Below are 23,874 nucleotides of genomic sequence, written 5' to 3' on the forward strand. Positions count from 1 at the left end.
GTGTCTTCCTCCTCCTCCCTGTGTCTTCCTCCTCCTCCCCGTGTCTTCCTCCTCCTCCCTGTGTCTTCCTCCTCCTCCCTGTGTCTTCCTGTTCCCCATGTTCTTCTCCTCCTCTCTGTGTCCTCCTCCTCATTTCTGCAGTTGTTTCTCTGAGTGATTTAACAGTAACAGTAACAGGAATAGTGATGCACACATACTCCCTGAGGGACCATCTGCTGGCTAGGGAGCTTCTCCAGGGCAGGGGATGCCCTTGGGAAACAACATAAGGGCCCTTTGACCTCAGAACTGTCACTGTGCAGGGAGGGTCAGGCAGTAAAGGAAGCACTGAGCCATCACTTCTCCCAAATGCATGTGTGTGATTTCAGAGGAGGTGCTCAATGGGAGACAGGCCAAGGGGCAGGGTAGGAGAGGGCCTTGGGCAGCCAGAAAGGCAAGTGACCCTCCTGGCTAGGGGCTGCAATGTGGTGATGACATCAGGGGGTCACCCGGTCCCCCTGCCCATCTCCCTCCTATTCCCTTGCTCTCTCTCCTCAGCCTCCCATAGGTCTCTGAGGGCCCTCGTCCATGCTCCATGGGGTGGGGGCGCTTCAGCCCCTGGAAGGCTGGGGCATCAGTACAACTCAGAGGCCACACCCCGGGAGGCCCTCTGCTGGCCTGGGGAGGGTGCCCCTGGGAGGCTTGAAGGGCTGGGAATGCCCAGGCCTCCCAGAGCCCCCCTGGCTTTCCCTTCACCACCCCAACATACCAATCTGGGCCTCATATTTGGGGCTTTAAGGGATGCTGTGACTTCGGAGGCAGGGCTCCACCTCACCTCAGAAAACCTTAGCAGATGAGGCCGTCTTTGGGCCAATGCTCCAGGACACTTGGGAGCCCTGTAGACTGGGCCTCCCTGCCCTCCCTCCCTGTCTAGTGTTCCTACTGTCCACCTTTCCTAAGCTCTGGGACCAGACAAGGCCTGGGCTCCTGTCAAGCTCAGGCTTCACAGCAGTGTGGTTGGAGGAGCTTCTGGGACCTCCCTTCGTCCCTGAGACTGGAGCCGTGAAACCAGTGGGGCCCCTGCACTGTTCCCTCTGAGACTCTGGGCAAGGAGGCAGCGGGACAAGGGGGGGCAGCGATGTGCCGTCGCTCCCTCAGCTCCTCCCCCACTGGAGCTGCTGCCCCCGGGAAATGCAGTTGTGGGGTAGACGACCCCAGTAGGACCTTGAGAGAGGCAGTTTGGGTGCCACCTGGGCCCCCAAGGAGAGCAGGTGGCCAGCCCCGAGCAAACACCTCTGTTTGCTTTTGCCTTGTGAGTGGCTCCACAAAGTACAGCAGCCCGGGCACCTCTGCAGAAAAGTCCCCTGTGCCCCTGTGGGCAGGCTGGTTCAAGCTCTCCGTGACAATCTCAAAGCCCAGTGGGCCCAAGGCTGGGGTTCTGTGACAGGCAGGGCCCCGTTCCAGGCCCAGCTCAGGGGAGATGCTGTGCCCCTGTAGGCCCAGGTCCTGGGGCCCCAGTCCCCCTCCCAAGTTTAGGCGCCGGCAGCTGCCCCTCATTGCCATCTTGGGCCTTTGCTCTTATGTGACGTGGGGTGCTGATGTCTGGGTTCTTTAGGGCCCAGGGATCCAAGAAGTGCTTAAAAGGCAGCATGTGGCCCACTGGTGGGGGGGGGGTGGCACAGGGGAGTCGAAGCTCTTAGCCCAGCCCCAAGCACCAGCCTGACCTGCTCTCTGATGGGAGACAGGACTCTGCTTCTAAAATAAATCAGAAATCTCCCAGCAGGGTACTGGCCATCAAAGCTGGTTCCAGCGCCCCCTAGGTGTCCGTGTGATCACCAGAAAATTCCAGTGATTCTCACTCTTTTCGAAAGGGAGAAAAATGCGATTTCCTAAAATTTAGTTAATGGCCTAGAAAACACTGGGGAAAATGTGCACTCTGTGTACCAGGACCTGAGGGGGGGTGTTGGGGGGGTTGACTTGGGGGTATACAGAGTAACGGCAGGCAGCTAAGAGAGTCTCGTGAGTTTGTTCCTTAAATTTCTCTTGCCAGTGAAACAAGCAAGGCACAGAACACAGCGAAATGTTGAAAGACAGAGCTGGGGCTGGCCCTGGGTGGGTGCAGGTTTTCTCCTTGCCTGTTCCCCCATCCTGCCCTTCTGACATTGGCTGTGGGGCATCTACTGCTTTCTGTCCTTTCTGGGGAGAAGGAAAGGTGGAGTCGGGGAGCAGGGCACTGTTCCAGCAGGCGCTTAGTCCCTGGAGTAGCCACCCTGCACCTCCTCGCCGGTGGAAGCAGACTTAATGTGCATTTAGCGCTGGGGGGACATGCTTTGCCACCGGAGGGATGAGCCTTATCAGGTAGGCAACCCAGAGTGTGGTCTTCATAAGAGACTCGTCCAGAAGGACCACAGACATGACTCCACAGAGCCTTGCAGGGTCTTGAGTGAGAAGCCATTCAAATAGTCTTTGCTGCCCTGCTTCCCACTCACTCGTATCTTTGAGGGCAGGTGAGACTGTACTCGGTAACAGAAACTCCCACAGTCTCAATGACAACACAGTCCATTTGTCTCCTGCTGGTGGTGCATCCTGCTAGCCATTCCATGCCCAGCCATGTGCTCAGGGAGGGGCACAGAGCTAGGCCCGGAGGGGCTCCCCGCACTCTGCCAGTGTTCTGTGGGCTGGAATCCCGTCACATGGCCCTTCCCTCAAGAGAGGCCCAGAGTACAAAGGAGAGCGTGGCGGAGGGGAGGGCACACATGGGGGCACCTGCATATGCTCTTGGGGGCCACCTCTCCAGACTCACACCCCTGAGCCCCACCTCTTCCACGTCTGCTCTCCTGGTCAGCACAGCCAGGGCCTGCATTGGGCCCAGGGACTGGGCGGGGAGGGGTGGCAGATAATTACAGTTTGCTTTTTTTGGTGAAGTAAAATTCACATAACATGAAATCACCCATTGTAAGTGAACAGTTCATTGGCGTTGAGTACATTCACGGTGTCGCAAAGGTATTGCTGCTATGTAGTTCCAAAACATTTTCATTGCCACGAAAGGAAACTCTTAGCCACTAGGCATTGCCCCCTAGCATTCCCGCCCCCAGCCCGTGGTAACCAGTGTTCTGTGTCCTGTCTCTATGGGGTGGTCCACATTGGATATTTCACATACATGGACCTTTGTATCTGGCATCTTTCTCTTAGCATCATGTTTTCAAAGTGTGCGCACATTGTGGCATGTATCCGTATTTTATTTCCTTGAAGGCTAATATTCCATCGGATATAAATATCACATTTCTTTATCCATTCACCTACTGATGAACGTTTAGATTGTTTCCACCTTTTAGCTATTGTGAATAAAGCTGCTGTGAACATTCATGGACAAATCTCTGAGTCCCTGGTTTCAGTCTTCTTAGGTATGTACCTAAGAGTGGAATTGCTGGGCCATCCGGTAATTCTGTTTTATTTTTTGAGGAATTGCCTAATTGTTTTCCACAGCAGCTGCACCATTTTACATTCCCACCAGCAGTGTGTGAGAGTTCTGATTTGCCACATCCTTGACATCACTTGTTATTTTCTGGATTTTTGTTTTGTTTTAATTATAGCCAGAGTACTGGGTACAAAGTGGTATCTCATTGTACTTTTGATTTGAGTTTTCCTTTTTTTTTTAAGGTTTTATTTATTTATTTGACAGAGAGAGACACAGTGAGAGAGAGAGCACAAGCAGGGGGAGTGGGAGAGGGAGAAGCAGGCTCTCCGCCGAGCAGGGAGCCTTATGCGGGGCTCCATCCCAGGACCCTGGGATCATGACCTGAGCTGAAGGCAGACGCTTAATGACTGAGCCACCCGGGTGCCCCTGATTTGTGTTTTCCTAATGATTAGTGATGTTGAACATCTTTCACGTGCTCATTGGCCATTTGCATCTTCTTTGAAGAAATATCTATTCAGGTCCTTTGCCCGTGTGTTAACTGGGTGGAGTGTCTTTTTGTTGTTGGGTTTACCTCGCTATATCAAACCTCCACCAAGTATTGCTGAGAAGCCATTTTGTGTCATTAGCATTTCATCATGTCAGTGACATTTCTCTCAGTGTCTGAGCCCCAGATCCCTTTTAAGGAGGATGTGGGTTCATTGGATGTTCGGTGGGGGAGGCTGAGTCACCATAACCCCATTGGGACCCTGAGGACCTTCTCCAAAGACCTGGACCCTGAGGCCACGTTAAGCTCGAATGCCCCAGAAGCAATGGTGTCACAACTTGTGTGTGAGATGCCCATGCCCAGGGATCACCTTGTGAAGGACCAGGGAAAGGAGGGTGCCAGGAATCAGCAACCCACCCAGCCCACCTGACAAGCAGGACTCAGCAGCCAGGGAACCCAGGACTGCCCTGTCTTGCTCAACCTCAGTCCTGAGTCTAAAAATAACCAGGCAGATGCGGTATAAGTTGATTATCGTAATTGTAGCTGTGTGATGTCATGCTGCCAGTCCCTTGAAGCCTTTTTCCTGGGACAGCAGTGTGAACTGAGGCATTGCTCTCCCTTGTACCCAAAAGCGACTGGAGTTCTGGGCACAGCGGCATGGGGGTGGGCAGGCCTTGACTGAGGCATAGCTGGAAGGCTTTGTGGGCCCCAGGCAGACCTGGTTCCAGAGTGGGCAAGGGAGAATGGAGGAGGGAGAACAGAGAACTGGCTTCTGTCAGCAGGTGCTCTGTACCTGGCCTGTCCCAGCCATGCTTCCAAGGAGGAGTGCCTGTCCTGGTTCACAGCTGGGAACCGACCTGGAAAGACTGCATGCCACGCTGGTTACACAGAGAGGCAGTGAAGGAGTGTGGGCTTGGGCCCAGCTCTGCCCTTGTCTTTCTGTTTCCATGTGTTGCACTAAAATCTCTCCTTCAGATCTAGGCTCGTGTCTTTTTGCCTCATCATTGGTGGTCTAGGAAGACACCTGTGATTGTAATGCCGCTCCATCCCATGGCCCACGCCCCACTCCCAGAAACCACCTTGGTCAAAGCCCACCTCAGTTTCCATCATGCCCACCATCCTGCCATTGGTCCCTGGTCAGGAAGTTCATTCTGTGACTGCTTCTGCACAGACATCACATAGACTCGTAGGGGAATCAGAATTAAAAGGAGCCTTAGCATCAGATGCAACCTCGTCATTTTATAGATGGGGAAACCATATAGATGGGGAAAGCCCTTGGTGTGCAGTGGGCCCTCAGGCCCTGCCGGCTGGTTTGGTCCCAGGTCCACGCTATGCTGAGCCTGCCTCTCTCAGAGGCTTACCCAGCTCTCTTCCTTCGATCCTCCCAGCAGAGCAGACCCTTAGGCCTTCTTTGAGGCTTCCCACATCTCCAGAGAGAACCCAGCTTCTGCTCCAGGGATCATGGTGGCCCTGCCAGGGGTCCCGTCTGCTGTTCACCTGACTGTACCTGCCCTTGCTTATAGTGGGGAGTAGCAGGAGGAAGGGGCAACAGGTCCAGAGCTGCAGGGAGGGAGTTGGGGGGGGCTCCCAGAAGGAGCACTGTGACTTCCCAAACCCGCCCCACATGGGAAGGAGTGTGTGCTTGGGGCGGGAAGGCAGGCCTATTCCCAGAGCCCTTGGGAAAAGGGCCTTCCTTTGAGAGGGCCCCTTCTGTTCTTCTCAGACTTGACAAGGAAGCACATCCAGACCACAGGACGGCCTTCTAGCCCCCCATCGAGCTAGAGCAGTCCCAGTAGGCCCTGCTCTGACTGCCAGGCCGCTGCTGGCTCGTGGAGGTGCCTTTGTCCCAGTCACCCCGTGTAGGTGCTACATTCCCAGGGACTGCCCTGACCCCTCCCCGCCAGGAGATACAAGTCATGGGTCACTATCCATGTGCAGAAGCTGGACCTTGCTGGTTCCACCTTTTCGAATATTTGGTGATTAATAGGATCCAGTAAGATGGAGGGAAGGATCCCTCAAGGCTCACTTCTGTATCCAGCAGAGATAGACATGTCGGGCCCCTAGCATCGATGGGCACCTTCCAGGTGCTCCCTCTGCATGCAGCAACCATTACTGTGTCTGTCCATGTCAGACAGATACTGCCTGAGCAGACTCCCACCCGGTCACACTTACCTGGGCTTCACCCCATTTCACTGAAATGTTAATAAATTTATACCAGCAGACTTCTAGGCGTACCTGCTTTTTAGAAGAGGCTAAGGGAGGTATGGATGGTTATTTACGATGGCATTTTCAGCCTGGTCTGCAAGCAGGTGGGTAGGTGGCCCAGAGTCCCAGGGCCCAGGGCCCTGGCTTCTCTGCATGTGTGTGCATGGCCGTCACTGAGCAGAAGAGGTTGGTGGTCACGCACACCACCCCAGGCGGGACCCAACTTAAGTCCTGGCTCACTCTCTGAGTGGCTTTGGGCAAAAGACGCTTTTAACCTCTCTCTGCCTCGGTTTCTCTTGCAGAGAGAGAAGGCATCATAATCCTCCCCACCTCTGGCAGTTGTGTGAATTAAGTGGAACAATGCGTGTGAAGTACTTTAGAACAGAACCTCTCACAGAAAATGCACTGTAGATGTCTGGCCTGTTAATGTTACACAAAAGGAGTGCTGGGGCACGGGGCAGGGGGGTACAAAAATGGGCAGGACCATCTCTGTTCAGGGAGCTCAAGGTAGGTGGGGTGACAGATTTGTATAAGTCTGAGTCACAGTGCCCCACTGGGTGCATGAGGGACGGTTCCCCAGGCAAGAGGCACCAGGGTCACAGCTGATAACGTCCTGGCCAGTCACCCCCAGGCTGGGGCCAGCACACCGGAAGTCAGCTGGGGCCTTGGGGCATGCGAGTCCTGGAGCCACGGGGGCCTGGTGACCCGCACACAGTCATCGGCAGGCCACTTGGGTGGCCAGTCTTTTTCCAGCCAGGCCTTGCCCTGAGTAAGAAATTAATTGTAACCTAATTGGCAGTTTCCTTTGCATAGAAGCCGGAAGGAACTGCTCGTGAGGCTGGTGATTAACTCAACAGCAGCTGGGAAATCACATTTGGGCAGGAACGTCCATCATCTCTGTGAGGCCACTGCAGCTGGCCTGGATGGGCGTGGACGTGTGGGTGGTGGCTGCGGGTGCATGCAGGGTGCGGCCTGGGGCCCGGGCCCCTCGGAGCAGAAGGCCGGGACTTGTGCACAAAGGGCAAGTCCGGGCTACTAGCTCCCACATTGCCTGGGCTGTAGACCTCAGTCATTGACCTCACTGCCCCAGACTTCAACCATGCCCAGACCCCTTCCCCACTCTTGGCAGATGGCTACCTGGATGTTGTGGGCAGGGTCAGGACACCTGGGCGCTGACTGCACTTCTACCATGAATGTGAGAGGTGAACCTCGGTTTCTTTTTCTCATCATCAAGTGCGGGGGAGGGATGTCCCTGGCCTACAGCAAAAGCTCAGGTGAGGTGTGCAAGGAAGAGCTTTTCACAAAGGTAGAAGGGTGTACCTGTGTGTGCAGAGTGGTATCTCTGAGGCAGGGGCTGGCCCCCAGGTCTCTCTTTCTCCATCCACCGGCTCTCCCAAGCTGCCATCCGTGTTTCCCAGCCAAGGCCCAAGATGACAGGTGTCTGGGGAGACACTGCATCCCGCATTGGGTTCCCTGTCCTTCGCCGTCATGAACCACACAGTGAGGACTGAGGCTGGAAGGACAATGGTGGGCCCTGAGAGCTGAGCTGTGTGTGGAGCTCCTGGCCAGACAGGCAGCCGGGAGCCCTGGGCTCTGCACTACCCGCAACCTTCGGGAACATGGAGAGCCCCGGAGCTCATTAGGTGAAGCTGAGGCACCCACTGTGGGCCAGGATTCCCACTTGCTCCTCCCTGTGTGCGGGCTTATCCAGCTTGCCCTTGCTGTGTGCCCAGCCCACACCAGGAAGGCCACTCAGCCTTGTGGCTGTGGTGGCACAGGCTGCCCACTCTGGCAGCATTTGGGGAAGAAGGAATGGAGGACTGGAACCGAGGCTGCACTGCCCTGATCACAGTGACTGGGGTCCTCATTGGGACATTAGAATAATTGAAATAAATAAGATGGTAAATTTTATGTGTATTTTACCACAATTAATTTTAAAAACTGGGATTCCCTTTTATGCCTCCCCCCAAATCTGTTATTTATAAATTTGATTTGCAAATTTGATCTGTACTTTTTTCCTAAAAGCTGATACATTATAATCCCTTGTAAAAGCAGAGCCTCCCACTGAGACAAAGCATAGTAATTGCAGGGTGACCCTGCATGCACGCACGTGTGTGTGTGTGCAGGTGAGGGTGTGTGAGTGAGCACACCCATTCTGGCCACCATCTCCAGTTGGCAGTGCTCCTCAGACACCAGTAAGTCATGTCCTAAGCAGGGATCCGAGGTTTTGTTCTCAGCCTGGGGGCTGTTTGCTCGGCACCCACTGCTCTCCTCCCCGAGATGGCTAGTGCACTAGAGGGCCCCGCACGTCCCTCACGAGTCTTGTGAACGTAGGAGGGCCATCCGTGTGGCTCTTCTGGCTCATCCTGCTGCTGACTCTCCACCTGTGGCTCCCAGTGCCCATCAGACCAAGCCAGAGTATCTTAGCTCCACCCCCTCTCTCATCCCAAATTTGAACCATTTCCCAAAAGTCTCCAGCGTGCCCCCCCTTCATGAACCCATGTGTTTATTGGTTTGTTCCTTCATTGGGCCACTCATTAGTCTGTTCTTTCAGCTTATAGTAGTGAGTTGGCTGATATGCCTGGAAGGTGGGTGCCCGAGAGAGTAGGGAGGAGGTTAGCTGGGGGGAGGACAGTTGGGGCCTCACCCCTGGTTAGAAGTTGTGTTTTATTCTGCAAGCAATGGGCAGTTAATACAGGGCTTCAGGCAGAGGGTGACATGGTCCGACTGACCCTGGGGGCTCTACACGGTGGCCTGTGGGGTTAAGAGTGGGCTCAGGAAGGCACCTTGAGCAGTGTGGTGTCATCCAGGTGAGGGAGGAATGGGAGCATGGCGGCTTGGACGGGGGATGGCCGGGGGCAGTCTGTGGGCTGGTGGGAGGGGTAGAAGACGGAAGGGCCCGGGGTGATTCTGAGGTGTGTGGCCTCAGCAGTGAGGTGGATGGTACCCTGACTGGGGCGGGCAGATGGGAGGAGCAGGCAGGGATGGGTGGCCTGGGTCCTCCTCTACGTGGACTGGAGCGTGGGAGGGGCTGGGGCGAGACGGTGGAGATTCGCACCCGACACCGAGGATGAGGTCGGGGCTGGCGAACGTGGCAGTCATCAGCACAGAGGCTCATGAACACATGTTATGAATGCTGTGGGACTGGCTGCCATTTGCTTGGAGGGAACAAGGAGAGAAAACAAGGAGCTTCTGCCATCCAGAGGGCTGGCAAGGGGGAGGAAACGAGCCCAGGAGGTTGGCAAACTGGCTTATTGTAGTGCATCTGGAGAGAACACCAGACAGGAGGTCCTAGAAGCAGCCAGAGAGAAGAAAGAATACCAAGGAGTGACAAGTAGAACGAGTATAGGATTCTCTGAAGCAGCAACAAAAGCAAAAAAAAAGTCCTTTGAAGGACTGAGAGAAGAAAATAACTTTCCTACAGAATTCTCTACACAGCAAAAGTACCTTCCAGGAATGAGGTAGAAGGCTTATTTAAAAAACAATTTAAGAAAAGGCAAGAGAAACCCAAGCCCTGGGTTCGTGTCTGAAGTGAGTGGGGTGAAGTGGAAGGTGGGGGCCCGCACAGGGCAGCAGCAGTACTGAGTGTCCGGTAAGGCTGGCCGTGCACTGTGGGATTTACTTTCAGTGTAAGCGTTGCGCATGATGCATTTGTGTGTATCAAATATGCCCCTAGAATAAAGAGCAGCTGTGAACGTGCTAGAGAGGAGGGGCCATGGTGTGGACAGGCCCCACGTCCTGAGAGGGCGATAGTGCCCAGCGCCGGCGTTGGGGCTGGAGGGACCCCCGACAGGGACAGCTGGCCTGCAGGGGGAGGGGCCGCCCCTGGGGAGAAGTCGGTGGGGTCTGTTTCCCATTCCCAGCAAAGTTATGGCATTAGGAAATCGTCTGTTAAGGAGATTCTGCTGGGTTATAATAAAACTGTCATCTACGCAATCTGGCACTCGTCAAGGGCGGGAGCCAGGGCTGTCCAGAGAGTGGATTCTGCAGGAAGGGCCTGCCCTGCACACACCTGCAGGCACTACCCCTAACCCCACCCCGTTCTTAGATCACACCGTTGTACCTTTTTTCTTCTTCCTGAAGAGCCCTGAATTCCAGCTTCCTTGTTGCAGTGCTAGGACATGTTTAGCTGTTGGGGGCTCTCTGCCTTTCCCTGGCAGGGCGACTGTGTGCCATGGTGAGTGTGACTCATTGGCGCTCATAGCCGTGGGGGGGACAGGCCCTGAGGTGAGGTCACAGGCCAGGGGTGCCCAGCCAGATCCGGACTGGCGTGGTCAGAGGGCGGCACCGCCACCACAGAGAGTGACAGGGAAGGCAGGAGCACCTCTGGTGAGCTGGGTGTGGCCCCAATGGCCAGGGGTGGCCAGGACCACAGAGAGCTGGTGCAGGTGAGCCCACAGTTGGGACCGGGCTCCACTACGCTACTCTACACTGAGTGGGCCAGTGTGTAAGTGTGAGTATGTAACCGTGTGTGTGTGAGAGAGTGAGCATGTGTAGGAGAGATGCATGTATCAATATGGGCTCACCGAAGATGCAGCCCTCACACAGCACTGGAAACAGGAGAGGTTCACATAACTTACTAAGCTATGTGTTGAGAGAACAACAGTGGGCACAGGGGAGTTCCGTGGGCCACCTCAGGCTGAGGGCACCCAGGGAAGAACCCCCCCACCCCAGGCTGTGATCAGAGCCTGCTGGCAGACTCTTTGGAGTCTGGAAGAGTTGGCTGGGTTGCTAGGGCCGGGGCTGGCCTGCAGCCTCAGGGCCGGCTGGAGACAACCCTCCAGGGCACCAGAGCAGCCAAGGCTGGGGATGGGTCTGCGGGAAGGTGATCACCAGGCTCAGGTGTGGGCTGTGCGGGCACCACGGGACTGTGCACTTTGGGCAGGTGGATGGGGTGGAGCACTCGGAATGTTCCCCACACCTCTCTGCTGCTGTCTGCCCCGAGGCGGCAGGAGCCCGAAAAAGCAAGGGACAGCAACCAGAGGCTGGAGCACAGCCCTTGACCATCTGCGGTGACCTCCTCCGGCAAGGCTCAGCATCCTGCTCACTGCAAAGGAAGGAGCTCAGGGTCCAGTGTGGGCCCAAGGATGTGCACACAGGGGACAGAGTGTATGTGAGCGTGCACGTATGAGTGTGTGCGAGCACATGTGCCCTGTGAAGGGTTGAACGAAGGGGGCCTGGTTCCATCTGTATCCAAATCCGAATAAATTAAATATGCCAACCAAATGTGGAGCCTCGGAAATGACCTTTGCAGGCTACAAAATGGTCCGAGGTAAAGGCAAAACCATGGCCAGGTGACCAAGTGCACTGAATGTAGCACGCCACCCACCTGGCAGACACTGTGGTGGATTTGCTTGTAAACAAGATGTCAGGCGAGGCCCTGCTCAGAGCAGGACGGCACTTCACCCCTGTCAAACATTAGTTCCACACCTTTTTTCCCTGTCGGAGTCAGGCGGGGTGGGAGCAGATGGAGTCTCCCTGAACGTGAGCAGTGACTTGAGCCTTGGGCAGGGGTGCCATGAGCTGCAAGGGACCCACTGTTCTGAGAGGAAAGGCCAGCTCCTCACCCTGCAGCACGTTGCAATGCAATAGCAGCAACCTGAGCAACCAGGACCATGGGGTGCCACTGGGGGGTGATGTGCGCCAACCCTACCCAGGCAGAAACCGTAGACTAGGTGTGGGGGAGGATTCTGGCACCCTGAGGCATTCTGAAGTGGGAGGTATGGATGGGGAGGGCTGTGCAGGTCCTGCTATGTATGAGCCCACAGGCCAGGCAGCCCTTCCTGGCAGAAAGGTGCCAGCAGCGAGCCTCCTGGTGGGCTCAGCGTCTGCCCTCATCCTGACTCCCACTGCCACTTTGTTAGCCAGTGTACCAAACCCCGAGACTCAGAACCACCAGCCGACTGACTTTTGTAAGGCTTCTCACCTCCCAGCCTCAGCATTCTGAACTGTGAAATGGGGTAGTAAGGGGATCCACACACAGCAGCTGTGAATCTGAAGTACGAGCTTTGTATAATACATACCTGTGCAAAGGCGAGGCCTGTCTGCAACCTGCTCTGTCAGCTCCTGTCCCCAGCATGCCCCCCTCTGATTCGCAGCTGGAGAAACTGAGACGCGGTGGAGGCCAGCAGACTGCAGAGGCTGCCCAGCCCTGTGGAAGTGGACACCAGTGGCCCATCCCAGGCTCTCCTCATCCACCTGCCGGGACTGGCTGCAACATTTGTGGGGCCCAGTGTAGGATGATGATGTGGACTCCTTGTTCTAGAATTGTGAAGAATTTCAAAACAGTGATGTCAGAGCATTAAACCAAGTGTGGGGCCCTTTGGGACCGCCTAGCCTATACCCGCCAGAGGCCGGCCCTGCACCCACCTCCTCAGTTCCCTGCCTTCCCATCTAGAAGTGTCTGTGACATTGAGGAGCATTAAGGGAGCCATGCCTGGCTACAGGGACCACCTGGGAGGTACTTAAGTGCATTTAAGTCTGTTTCTGCTCACAATCATTGCCCAACCCACAAATCCCTTTTGGCAGCAATCGACTGGGCCCCACACGGATCCTGTAGGGCTGGGCTCTGTGCGATGAGAGCAGGCAGGACCCATTCTCTCCTGCACATGTGGTCTGCGTGGTGGGAACTGCACCAGCTTGGGGGTGGGGAGCTCTGGGAGCTCAGGCCATCCTACCTTCTGGCCCCTGTACCACTGAAAGTGTGTGCAGTCAAGGAGGCCTCCCAGAGGGGAGCCCAATTCTGGAGCTGCTCCTACCTACCCAGCAGGTGGGGTGCTGTGGGTAGAGTATCTCCCCCTGACAAGACCTGTCTTCTGCAGCCCCCAAGTGTCACCAGAGCCACCCCGAAAGTCCCTTCCCACAGTGGCTCCAAGAACAGCTAAGTTCTACTCGGTTCTGCCCTGCTGAGCAGGGCCAGGAATGTGTGTCCTGAGAGAAAGCGCCAGCAGAAGCAGTGTTGCCTCTCAGGATGTAAGCTCTGTTGACATGCAGCATCCCCTTGCTGGGCCTCTGGGGGCAAGAAGGCAGACCTCATCTCTCCGTGGAGGGGTCAAACACACCAAGGAAAGCTGGTGGCCTGGTGACACGGGCTCTGGAAGACATGGGCTGCCCTGGTCTGTGCCCAATCTCGTGGACCCAGCAGTGTTCCTGCAGCTCCAGGAGTTGAGTCCCAACGGCAGCCTCTCAGATCATGAGTGATTGGCGCGTGCCCTTCTGCCAGGGTGCTGAGGAGGTTGGCAGCACTTGTCTTGGCTGAGCCCCCTCCTTAGCTGGTGTTGGTGTCACAAGCCCAGGCTGCCCCTGGCCACCACCCTGTGAGTCCCCTTGATGTTAGTCTCTCCTCCTTTTTGTGCCCGGAAATGCCAAGCTGCCCAGAGAGTTGGTGAGTCATCAGGACTGCCTTCCCCCTCGAGCCGGTATTCTTGACTTGCCGGGAGCCTCAGTCACTGCTCAGGGCTTTGTAGGGGAACAAAGCATGTCCCAGCAGGCAGGGCTACCTCAGTGGGGGCCCAAGAGCATGGCAGCTGTAGGGGCCCCGGGAGGTGAGTGGGCTGGTGAAGGATGTGCCTCTCTGGAACCCTGCTTTACAAATTCCAGTTCTTTTGCTGTCTGTGTGTGCGCTGTTGAGCAAACAAATGACTTTCTTTCCGCCTCAGTGTCTCTGTTTGCAGAGCAGTGGTCCTGACGGTGCCTCTCTCTGGGCCTGTGGAGAGGATGAAAGGTCAGTGTGTGTGCATGGGGGATTGGCCTTGTGCTGTGCTGCCTCGCAGAGCCACCCAGCCGGGCTGTGCTCACCCCACACTCCACCTTTGAGAGGCGGCAGCACTGCAGGGGGCCAGCCCCTTCCGAAGGTTGTGCGGTCAGGACGGGGTGGGGGTGGGGGAAGAGAGTCATGAGTCATTCTTCCTGTCCATGGGGCAGTGAGCATCGCCTTCCCTGGCAGCCCCCCACTCAGTCCCTCCCCCAGAGCTCTTGCTGGATGCTCTGACTTGTGGAGCCTTCGGGGAATGTTGGAGGACAAGGAAGCTGGGCCGCTGCTCGTGATTCAGGCCCTTGGTGGAGCCGCAGTGCTGGGCCTGGCTCTCATCCCCCTTCTGAGCCTGCCGTCCAGGACGTGGCCGTGCTGAGATGCTGCCATGGTGGGTTGGGAGCCCCTGTAATAAAAGATTTCTGTGGGGGACCCTGGACGGCCCAGCTGAGGAGAGCAAGCCAGGAGTTACCCTGCCAGGCAGCACCGAGCAGGCTCTGACACACTGTTGTTGGGGGGTGGCTGCCAAGCCCCATCTGGGACTCCCCTACCACTGTCCCCTCCCTGTGGGTGTCTCCTCACCCACAGGGAGCATTCCTCTCTTTGTCTGAGTCATGACTTGATGAGTTGGTAGGGTCCTCTTTGGGGCTCCACACTGTGGGGAGTGTGGGTGCCTCTCCTGGGACATGCAAGCCTCTGGAATGCATCCCAGGTGTGCAGGGACCCTCAGAGGACCTGTCAGCCATGGCCCATCACTCAGCTCAGCCCTGTGCTGGCGCCGTCAGCGGCCCTTCGACAGGGGCAGCAAGAGACCAGCCAGCCTTGTGGCCCTGTGGGGCCAGCACAGCCCTCTGAGCTGCACTCCTGTCCCTTGTAGCATCAGCTGCTAAATCCCAAGGAGGTCAGCCCTGAATGCATCTGAGAACCTATGTCCTCCTGGGCCAGCGGGGAGGCTGTGGGAAGAGAAGGGTGGCATTCAGGCAGCTCCTGCCCATGTGTCTGCAGGTGAGACCCCAGGGTGGGGGAGGCATGGTCTCGGCACTCCCACCCCAGAGTTCCCCAGTGTGACTTCATTGCATTCCATTAGCTCCCTCCCCCTTGAATGGCAGCCAGTGTGACACTTTGGAGTGGATCCTTCCCCCAAGAAACTTCAGCTCAGAGCACAAGGTAGGCTCCTTGGAGGTCCTGGCTTGCCCCTCCCTGAACTGCACCCACAGGGACTGAGTAATTCTAGATCCCACTCCAGGGACACCTGTCCTCGGGAGGAGATTTCCAGAGGTCCGAAAGGCCACATTATAAGTGTTGTCGTTCCTCCACCCACACCCCCACTTCCCTCCATCTCTGTGTTGAGTGCGGGGTGTGCAGGGCCAGGCCTTTGGCCCTGACCAAAGCATCTCTCTCCCTTCTCTCCCTCTCTCCCTCCCTTCTCTCTCTCTCTCTCTCTCTCTCTCTCTCTCTCTCTCCCCCTCCCTTCCTTCTCTCCCTCTCCCTCCCTCTCCCCCTTGCGCCTTCCCAGCCCAGGCCTGTCTGGCAGGGAGCAGACTGGGCCAAGCACACGCTTCCCCCCAAGCTGGCACTCACAGTCTGGCTGCCTTTTGAAGTCATCCTGGAAAACATTCCACAGTGCAGGCAGCCTTCCTGTTCGCTTACTGTTTTACCGCTTCGAGATCTAAAAAGGTCTTCCCTGTGGTCTCCCCCTGACTCCAGTTGGCACTTGATTGTTTCCCATACCCAAACATGTCCTTGAGGACCGAGGCGGTGCCAGGGGTATCACCCCTCTGCTGGTGCAGCCTGGCCCGACTGCTCACCCCGACAGCTATGAAAAGAGTGGGGTCTAGGTGGAAACAAGCTGATTGAAAAAAGAAATTGGCTTCATGTGAGCGAATACATGGGTTCTAATGTTTGTGTTGTATGTTGGGTACTTTCTGTGCATTATAGAGTGTTGACAGGGTTTTAGTGGTTTTTCAAGCATCATTCGCCTATTTATCCAGCTTCTTGAAAATTCTTACTATTTTTTAAAACCTTTTATTATGAAAAATGTTGAACTTACACAAAGTCAGCAGAGTAGTGGGGCCATGGTCCACATCGTCTTCCTTGTGGCAATCAGAGCTCTATCCACAGTCCCTCAGTGATCAGGTTTTTAGGGAAAATTTACATAAGTTGAAATGCACAACTCTTATCTGTACATTGGCAGCAAATGTATGTGCCCACATGACCCACACTGTTATCAGGATGTGGAATTTTTACATCCCCCAGAACATTCCTTCCTGTCCTTCCTAGTCTTTTGCCTCCTTCCACCCCTAACAGGTAGCAAATCTGCTTTCTGTTACCTAAAGTTAGTCTGGAATCATGCCATGTGTATTCTTTTTTGCCTGGCTTCTTCCACTTGTCATGATGTCTGTGAGATCCTTCCAGGTTGTCGTGTGTATCAATTGTCCATCCCTTTTTATTGCAGCATAAGATTGCATGGGGTGAAAACCACCCTTTGCTTATCCACTCACCCGTTGAAGGGCATCTGGGCTGTTTCCAGTTCTTGGCTGTGTGAATAACCCTGCCATTTGTGAATAGGTCATTTGATGGACATATGTGTTCCTCTCCTGGATACATTCAGTAGGATTTCTGGGTCAAATGGTCGGAGTATGTTTAACTTTAAAGATTTGTTTCTCTTGGGGCACCTGGGTGGCTCAGTTGGTTAAGCGGCTGCCTTCGGCTCAGGTCATGTTCCCAGGGTCCTGGGATCGAGCCCCGCGTCGGCCTCCCTGCTCAGCGGGAAGCCTGCTTCTCCCTCTCCCAGTCCCCCTGCTTGTGTTCCCTCTCTCGCTGTCTCTTTCTCTGTCAAATAAATAAATAAATAAACCTCCAGTAAATAAATAAATAAATAAAGATTTGTTGCTCTTATAAAGCGCCCTGGTTCAGGGGCGCCTGGGTAGCCCAGTTGATTAAGCATCCAACTTTTGGTTTTGGCTCAGGTCATGATCTCGTGCGCCATGAGATCAAGCCCGGGTACAGGCTCCTCGTTCAGCGGGGAATCTGCTTGGAGATTCTCTCCCTCTGCCCCTCCCGCAACATGCACACTCTCTCTCAAATAAGTAAATCTTATGAATAAATCAATAAAGTGCCCTCCTTCATTTTTGGTGACTCTTGCCTGCCCTGCTTGCATGGTGTCATTGTGTACACTCGAAAACTCTGGATCCAGGTGATTTTCTGAGGAACCTGAGTGAACTCCCAGCTCTGTGTGGTTCACAGGCTTATCAAACTTGGGTAATTGAGGACGATTTTGCAGGTGTTTTATACTGCCTCCTCCTCTCTTTTCCTTTTCTGTTTTAAGGCAGTCCGTTTGCAGCTTGTTTTTAGATACACAGATAGGTGTGTGCTATATCTTTTTAGGTCTACAAGTGAGAAAGCCCTACTCAGATCAGAATTTTATTGTTTATTTCTGTATGAAAGTCTTTAATCCTGTAAATTATGGAGGGTGAGATTTCTTTCTTACAATTTCAGAACAAGGAAATTGCATACAATTTTGCTTATAAACTATTACTCATGCTAGATTGGAATTTTAAGTTAGTAAATTTTGGGGTCCACAAAGAAGTTTTTATCAAAGTGTGAAATAAAGCTCCTGAAGAGTACTGGTCTACCTGGGAGGCCTGCTCATGACATCGTCATTCCTCCCTCGCTCACACACTTCCCTGCTTTCTGCAGCTCCGCTGGGACTCTACTTCTCTAGGGATGCTTACTGGGAGAAACTGTATGTGGACCAGCCAGCTGGCATGCCCCTGCTCTACGTCCATGCCCTGCGGGACGTCCCTGAGGAGGTGCCCAGCTTCCGCCTGAGCCAGCACCTCTACGGCATCGCCTACCGTGCGAGGCTGCATGAGAACGACTGGATCCGCATCGAGGAGGACACAGGCCTTCTCTACCTTAACCGGAGCCTAGATCACAGCGCCTGGGAGAAGCTCAGCATCCGCAGTAAGGGAGCCGCCTAACCCCACCCTGTCTTCTCCTCCCACAGCCCACATCACACCCACAGTGAGGCTCAAGAGGGTGGTTCCTGGGCAATCCCTGCTGTGTAAGAGTGAAGGGTGAGGTGAGGCTGGCCTGCCTCTCTGTCCAGCCTGGCCAGGATACCAGGATGAGTTTGGGGGCCGCTGATGACCCTTGGGCCTTCTGAGTCTGTTAGGATTTTGGAGAACCCTTGGAAAGGATCGGGTGCTCTCTCCATGCTGGACTTAGATGCCTTTTCCATTTGGGTGTATAGGATTTGGGGTTACAAGAGAGGGCTTAAGAGGGGCTGGAACAATTGGAAAGTTTTGATTTAGCAAATGACCTGGAACTTTCTAGTGAAGTAGCAGTTCCACGGAAAGCTTGTCTTCCCATCAGCAGCAGGCTGCCCTCGGTACCCAGTGGGAACTCAGGCCTGGTGCCAGGGAGGAAAGTAGCATGGAAGGAAGACCTGGCCAGCCTCCTCAGAGCAGGAGTCAGAGCAGAGAGAAGGCCACATGTGACCCTGATACTGGGGAGTGGAGCAGCTTTCTGCCTTGTGGCACAAAATGGTGATCGCATACCCAATAGCTCCCCACCTCCAAGCATCTCCTCCAAAGACATGGCCTCACTGCACCCTCACACCGGCCCTGAGCCCCCTCAAGAGGGCAAGAGACCTGTGGCATGCCTATGAATGCAGAGTGGGCCGCACTGCCCAGCAGGGGCAGAATGACTGCACCCCTGTCTGCCAAGGAAAGCCAAGGTCACATGACAGAGCCCGCCACCAGGGCACCCCCAGTTCTGGAGGTGGCATCTGAGATGGGTCTTGGTTCTGCTTGTACTTGGTTGCTGCCGCTTCCATCCCAAGCCCCTGTGGGGAACTTAAACTAGGTTTCCAGGGGTAGAGGCCAGAGTGGAATTTGCCGAGGGTCCACATTTCCCGGGAGGCCTGTTCTGTTCATGATTGCACCTGTTAAGTCCCGTCAGGAGAGAAACCACACAGTAACTGGAACAGGGCAGGTTCGTCTAGAAAATGCTTAACTACAACCGGAGATTGAAGCACCAAAGGACAGGCTAGGAAGAAGCAAGAGAACTCTGAATATGGGAAGAGCAAATGTGGGGGAGCAACCACTATAGGGCTGAGAGAGAGGGCCCAGGAAGAGTCTCCATCACTCTCACAGAGATCCAGACCTTGTTGAAGAAAGCTTCCATGATGGAGTTTGCTGGAAATTCCCCCTCCAGGAGCTGGGGAAGTCTGTCCATGGGTGTGTCTCTGCAGAGGCATTCCAGGAGGACAGTCCCTCGGGAGGGTGAAGAGCCCCCACATGCAGCCAGCCTGGGGAAGTGCTCTACCTGCTGTTAGACCTGGGACTCAGGGCACCCCTCTGAGGGGGCAGTGATGTGCCAGAGGCTGGTGGGGAGAAATAGGGGGGACAATAGACCCCAGTGCTCAGCGCACCTGAGGCAGTGGTATTTGAGCTGAGACCTGAATGACACGAGGGGTGGGCCTGTGAGGCACCCCCAGGCAGAGGGAGTAAAACCATGAGATCCTGAAGCAGAGACAGACCCCAGGTCTAGGGCAGTTCAGGGCAAGTGGAAGGTGGCTGGCCAGGGTCGAGAGCCCAGTGGAGCCCTGTGGACAACGGAGAGGACTGGGCCTTACACCAACCCTGGAGCTCCTGCCCCTTCGCCATTCCATTCCCCACCACCTGCGGGTGTGGCTGGTGCCCCACCAAGCCTGACTTCTCTCTTTGCAGATGGCGGCTTCCCTGTGCTCACCATCTACCTCCAGGTCTTCTTGTTGTCCGCGTCCCTGCGTGAGGGCGAGTGCCAGTGGCCAGGCTGTGCCCGGGTGTACTTCTCCTTCATCAACACTTCCTTCCCGGCTTGCGGTTCCCTCAAACCCCGGGAGCTCTGCTTTCCCGAAACAAGTGTCTCCTTCCGCATCAGAGAGAACAGGCCTCCTGGCACCTTCCACCAATTCCGGCTGCTGCCTGTGCAGTTCCTGTGCCCCAACATCAGCGTGTCCTACAGGCTCCTAGAAGGTGAGTGCTGGCTTCGTAGGGCCCCCCTCAGTGTCTGCTCGGTGCCAGGCACAGCCCTGCCAGCCCTTGACATGAGCCATCTGGCTTACTCGTCACCACCACACCATTCGTTCATTCAGTATTCCAGAAATACTTCTTGTGTGCTTGTCATGAACCAAATACGGTTCTAGGGGCTAAGGATGTGACCGTGAACTAAACAAGTCAAAATCCTGCCTGCCTGGAGCCTCCATTCCCCTGGGGTGGCCTCTGGAACTGCTGTTTGGGACGTAAAGCTCCAAGGATGTGGAGTGGTGGAGACTACAGGCTTCTAACTCATGGCTAGGGAGGGCGGTGCTGGAGCAAAGGTGGGAGGGCACCAGGCAAGCTGGGCTAGCCCCTTTGAGAGTGCTGCAGTGGGGCCCCTGGGTAGCTGGGTGGGGGGACCAGGGGCCCATGAGAACAGAGAAGTTCCTGAGAGTTTCTCCTTGAGGGACTGGGGAGTCATGGAAGGCTTGTAGGGGGTGGCATTGACAAGCCTTGACTTACCTTTAAAGGATTATTCTGGCTGCTGTGCTAGGAATGATCCGGTACAGGGCGGCGTGGGGTAGAAGCAAGGAAACAGGAGGCTACCTGAGAAATCCCTGAGCAGCAGGATGGAAACTGGAAGAAGGGTGGAAGCCACAAGGCAGCGCGGAGCAGGTGGCTTCCAGGCATGTTTTGAAGGAAGATCCAGCAGGATTTCTGGATGAGTTGGCCATGGGTGTTGAGGGAAAGAGGGAGCCAGCTTGGTTCTAGGATTCTGCTTGAGCAGCTGCAAGGGCAGCCGACCGAGCCACAAGATGGCCCTGGGGAGGCTGGCCAAGGGGGGACCAGGAGGTGAATCCCAGTGGAAGTGAGAGAAGGCACCCGGGCAGACTGATGACAGGAGGCACCACTGAAATATTTAAAAGCAAGGAACTGGGACACAGAAGGTAGACTGCAGTGGAACCTGGATTTGCACCAGGTTTATCGCACACACATGGTAATGATGTTAAAGAAAATCTCAGGAGAGAAAAGGAGACATCCACTCCCCCAGGATCCTTACCTTTGCCCTGCAGCAGGGATAAATGTCTTTGTGCAAGATTGTCAGCCAAACATCGGGTTTAGAAAGCTGCGCTTCCTCGTGAAGATTGAGTAATTAAATTTTGTTGAGCATGTTTTTGTAACCATAAACAGAGAGAAACATTATATGATAAGCATTTCCCACATGTAATGTAATACGTGGCGCTGATGTGAGGGACCGAGGGACGTTCTCTTTCCTGCTGGGTGGAACTGACGTAACCTCTGTGGTTGGCTGTGGGGGTGGTCAGTGTTGACCCTCAAGCCATCAGCATTTCCCCCTTCTCTGAGTTATTCCTAGAAGATGAATTTCAGAACAGGCTTGCTTTGAAGAGTGTGCTATCCTGACTGGTCCTCCCCTCACCAGGTTGTGGGAAGATATACGAGTCACTGACCATACAGTAGGGCCTGGTGGGGAGCTAGCATGTTAGCCTTCATCTAGCCCGTCCCCTGGTGAGGAAACAGAGGCAGAAAGAGGTGGAACAACCAATCTGGGGTCACACAGCCAGGGGGTATAAAGCGGGCATGCAAAAAAGGCAGTTGGAAATATTTGTGTGTTAACTTCAAATCACACACTAAATGTCCACCATGTTTGTTTTCATATGGTGGAATAGTGGCTTTATTTCTCACATTCTCTAAAACGAGCACGTATTATTTCCATAATTTTAAAATTGCATAACTATTTTTTTCAAAAGCCAGCCAATGCTGGGAGCTGGATCTCTGGGCCTACAGCCTGGTTGAGCTGGTGTCCCCCACACTCCCATCCCCATCAGGGGAGGCAAGGTTGGGGAAGTGATATGAGCAGCCCTCCCTAGGTCATCAGGGTGAAGACCTGATGCAGGCCTTCGGGTTCCCCGAGCTTCCCCATCAGCCCGAGTGAAACTGGCAGGCCCAGGAGAGCTCATTAGTGCACAGTCATCACTGCCAACCAGTGCTTGGAGCTCTGTGCCCCACCCCCCTCCAATCTGGAGCCAGGGAGGAAGAGCTCAGGGCAGGGCCAGCATGCGCCCCAACTCTGACCCACAGAGGCCACCCTCCCCTGCAGCGTCTCCTGGCAGGCCCCTGAAAAAGGCAGCTCACCCTGCTCCCTGCCCCGGGAGTCATGTTGGGGTTCCTGGTCTGCTTGGTGTGTAGGTGAGAATCTGCCCTTCCGTTGCGCCCCGGACAGCCTGGAGGTGAGCACACGCTGGGCCCTGGACCGCGAGCTGCGGGAGAAGTATGAGCTGGTGGCCGCGTGCACGGTGCGCGTCGGTGCGCGCAAAGAGGAGGTGGTGATGGTGCCCTTCCCCGTGACCGTGTACGATGAGGACGACTCGGCGCCCACCTTCCTTGGGGGCTTCGACACCGCCAGCGCTGTGGTGGAGTTCAAGAGGAAGGAGGTGCCTATCTGCCACCACTGTGCTTGTCTGTTGTCTGTCGTCCATCTGTTGGGTGTCTGCCACTCCGTCCACCATTTATTCTTGGTCTGTTGAGCTGTCCGTCTAGCCATCCAGCCCTGTGGCTGAGCATCCCTCCAGCCATTTGTCTTTCATTTGTTCGCCGAGCTGTGTGTTGGGGCTTTCTGCGTGTCTCGAGGGGAGGAGGAGAGGGGAGGTCAGCCCAGCGGGCCCCCGACGAGTGTCCGGGGACCCCGGGTGCCTAGCATGAGTCTGACCAGGCTGGCAAGGCCAAAGGCGCGCATCGGAGAGGGGGAGAGGACAGCTGCCAGGAGGGCAGCCCCTTCCACCTCTGTCAGCCCTCACTGGAGGGTCAGAGAGACTCCTGGAGGGTAGCCCAGCAGTGCCGCAAGACCGGGAGTGGCTCCGGCTGGGATCTCCCAGCACGGCCCCGCCCACCTCGGCCCGCCCCGGCTCCGGTCCGGCAGGTGGAGCGTGACTGCCACCTGCTGGGCCTTGGGCCGTCCTGCAGCCCGCTGGCCAGGGGCGCAACGGGAGACGTGTGGTTGGGTCTCTGGGCAACCCAGGTGCTGGTTTGGTGGATGGGCGGTCAGGAGGAAAGCACATCTTATTGGTAAAGATCGCATAAGCTTGAAGAGCTGCCTTGGGGTGACAACAAGGAGTCTGGTTAGCAGCGAAAGCAAAGATGCCCTGTGACTGCTCAGAACTTTCCTCGTGATCCCCTCCAGCCTGGTATATAGAAGGTGTTTGGAGGAGAATGTTCTGGCGTACACCTGGGCGGACTTGGATCTGGCTTTGTCATCTATCGCTATGTGACAGGGAGCTAACTCCACCCTGTGGGGCCCAGCTTGCTGTTGTCTGTGGGACCTGGTGAAGTCTGTCAGTGGAGCACCTGGGCATCTGCTTTAATCCATTCTTATGGGAAGTCTGTAGAAGTCTATCATACCTGTTGCACAGGTGAGGCACAGTGGCCCAGGGAGGGTGACTGGGCTAGACTGGCAAGGGACCCCATAGGAACTCTAACACAGGTCAGTCTGTCCCTAGAACCCGCTCTGACTGCACACACTTGGTCCACCTGTGGGGCATGTGCCCTCCGGAGGTCTCAGCCTGCAGGGTCTCTGAGGGGTCCCTCTCACCAGCTCTGACTAACACCCATTGTTTTCCACAGGGCACTGTGGTGGCCACAATACGTGTCTTCGACGCAGATGTGGTGCCAGCATCTGGGGAGCTGCTGAGGCGATACACAAGCACACTACTCCCTGGGGATGCCTGGGCCCTCCAGACATTCCGTGTCGAGCACTCACCCAACGAGACCTTGACCCAGGCCAACGGCAGCTTTGTGCGGGCAACTGTGCATGACTACAGTAAGAGGGGCCAGGCATGGCCTGGCTGGGCCCCCCAGGGAACCGGCAGCCCACTCTTCTCCAACCACCCTACACACACACACACACACACACACACACTCTGTATGCATATCACATACCACACATGTATACGCAACACACACAGACATCCCACCCCACACACACAAACGCACACACGCA

General features: G+C 55.4%; 1 protein-coding gene across 2 annotated transcripts in view; it reads left to right on the forward strand.

Annotated features, from left to right (window-relative positions):
* The window catches only part of RET (ret proto-oncogene), a 56,701-nt gene that overhangs the window by 11,119 nt on the left and 21,708 nt on the right, over nucleotides 1-23,874 (forward strand). Inside the window, exons 1-5 of one of the 2 annotated variants that reach the window (XM_025880631.2) lie at nucleotides 14,919-15,000; nucleotides 17,533-17,799; nucleotides 19,569-19,856; nucleotides 22,068-22,312; nucleotides 23,499-23,694. In XM_025880631.2, coding sequence (XP_025736416.1) covers nucleotides 17,601-17,799; nucleotides 19,569-19,856; nucleotides 22,068-22,312; nucleotides 23,499-23,694 — 928 coding nt within the window. In that variant the 5' untranslated portion in view covers nucleotides 14,919-15,000; nucleotides 17,533-17,600. Of the gene's footprint in view, nucleotides 1-14,918; nucleotides 15,001-17,532; nucleotides 17,800-19,568; nucleotides 19,857-22,067; nucleotides 22,313-23,498; nucleotides 23,695-23,874 lie in introns of those variants that run through there. The other variant, XM_073904468.1, reaches the window with a different exon arrangement.

The sequence above is a fragment of the Callorhinus ursinus genome, unplaced genomic scaffold, assembly GCF_003265705.2.
Source record: "Callorhinus ursinus isolate GAN/ISIS: 27379988/994484 unplaced genomic scaffold, GSC_fseal_2.0 scaffold20, whole genome shotgun sequence".
NCBI lineage: Eukaryota > Metazoa > Chordata > Mammalia > Carnivora > Otariidae > Callorhinus > Callorhinus ursinus.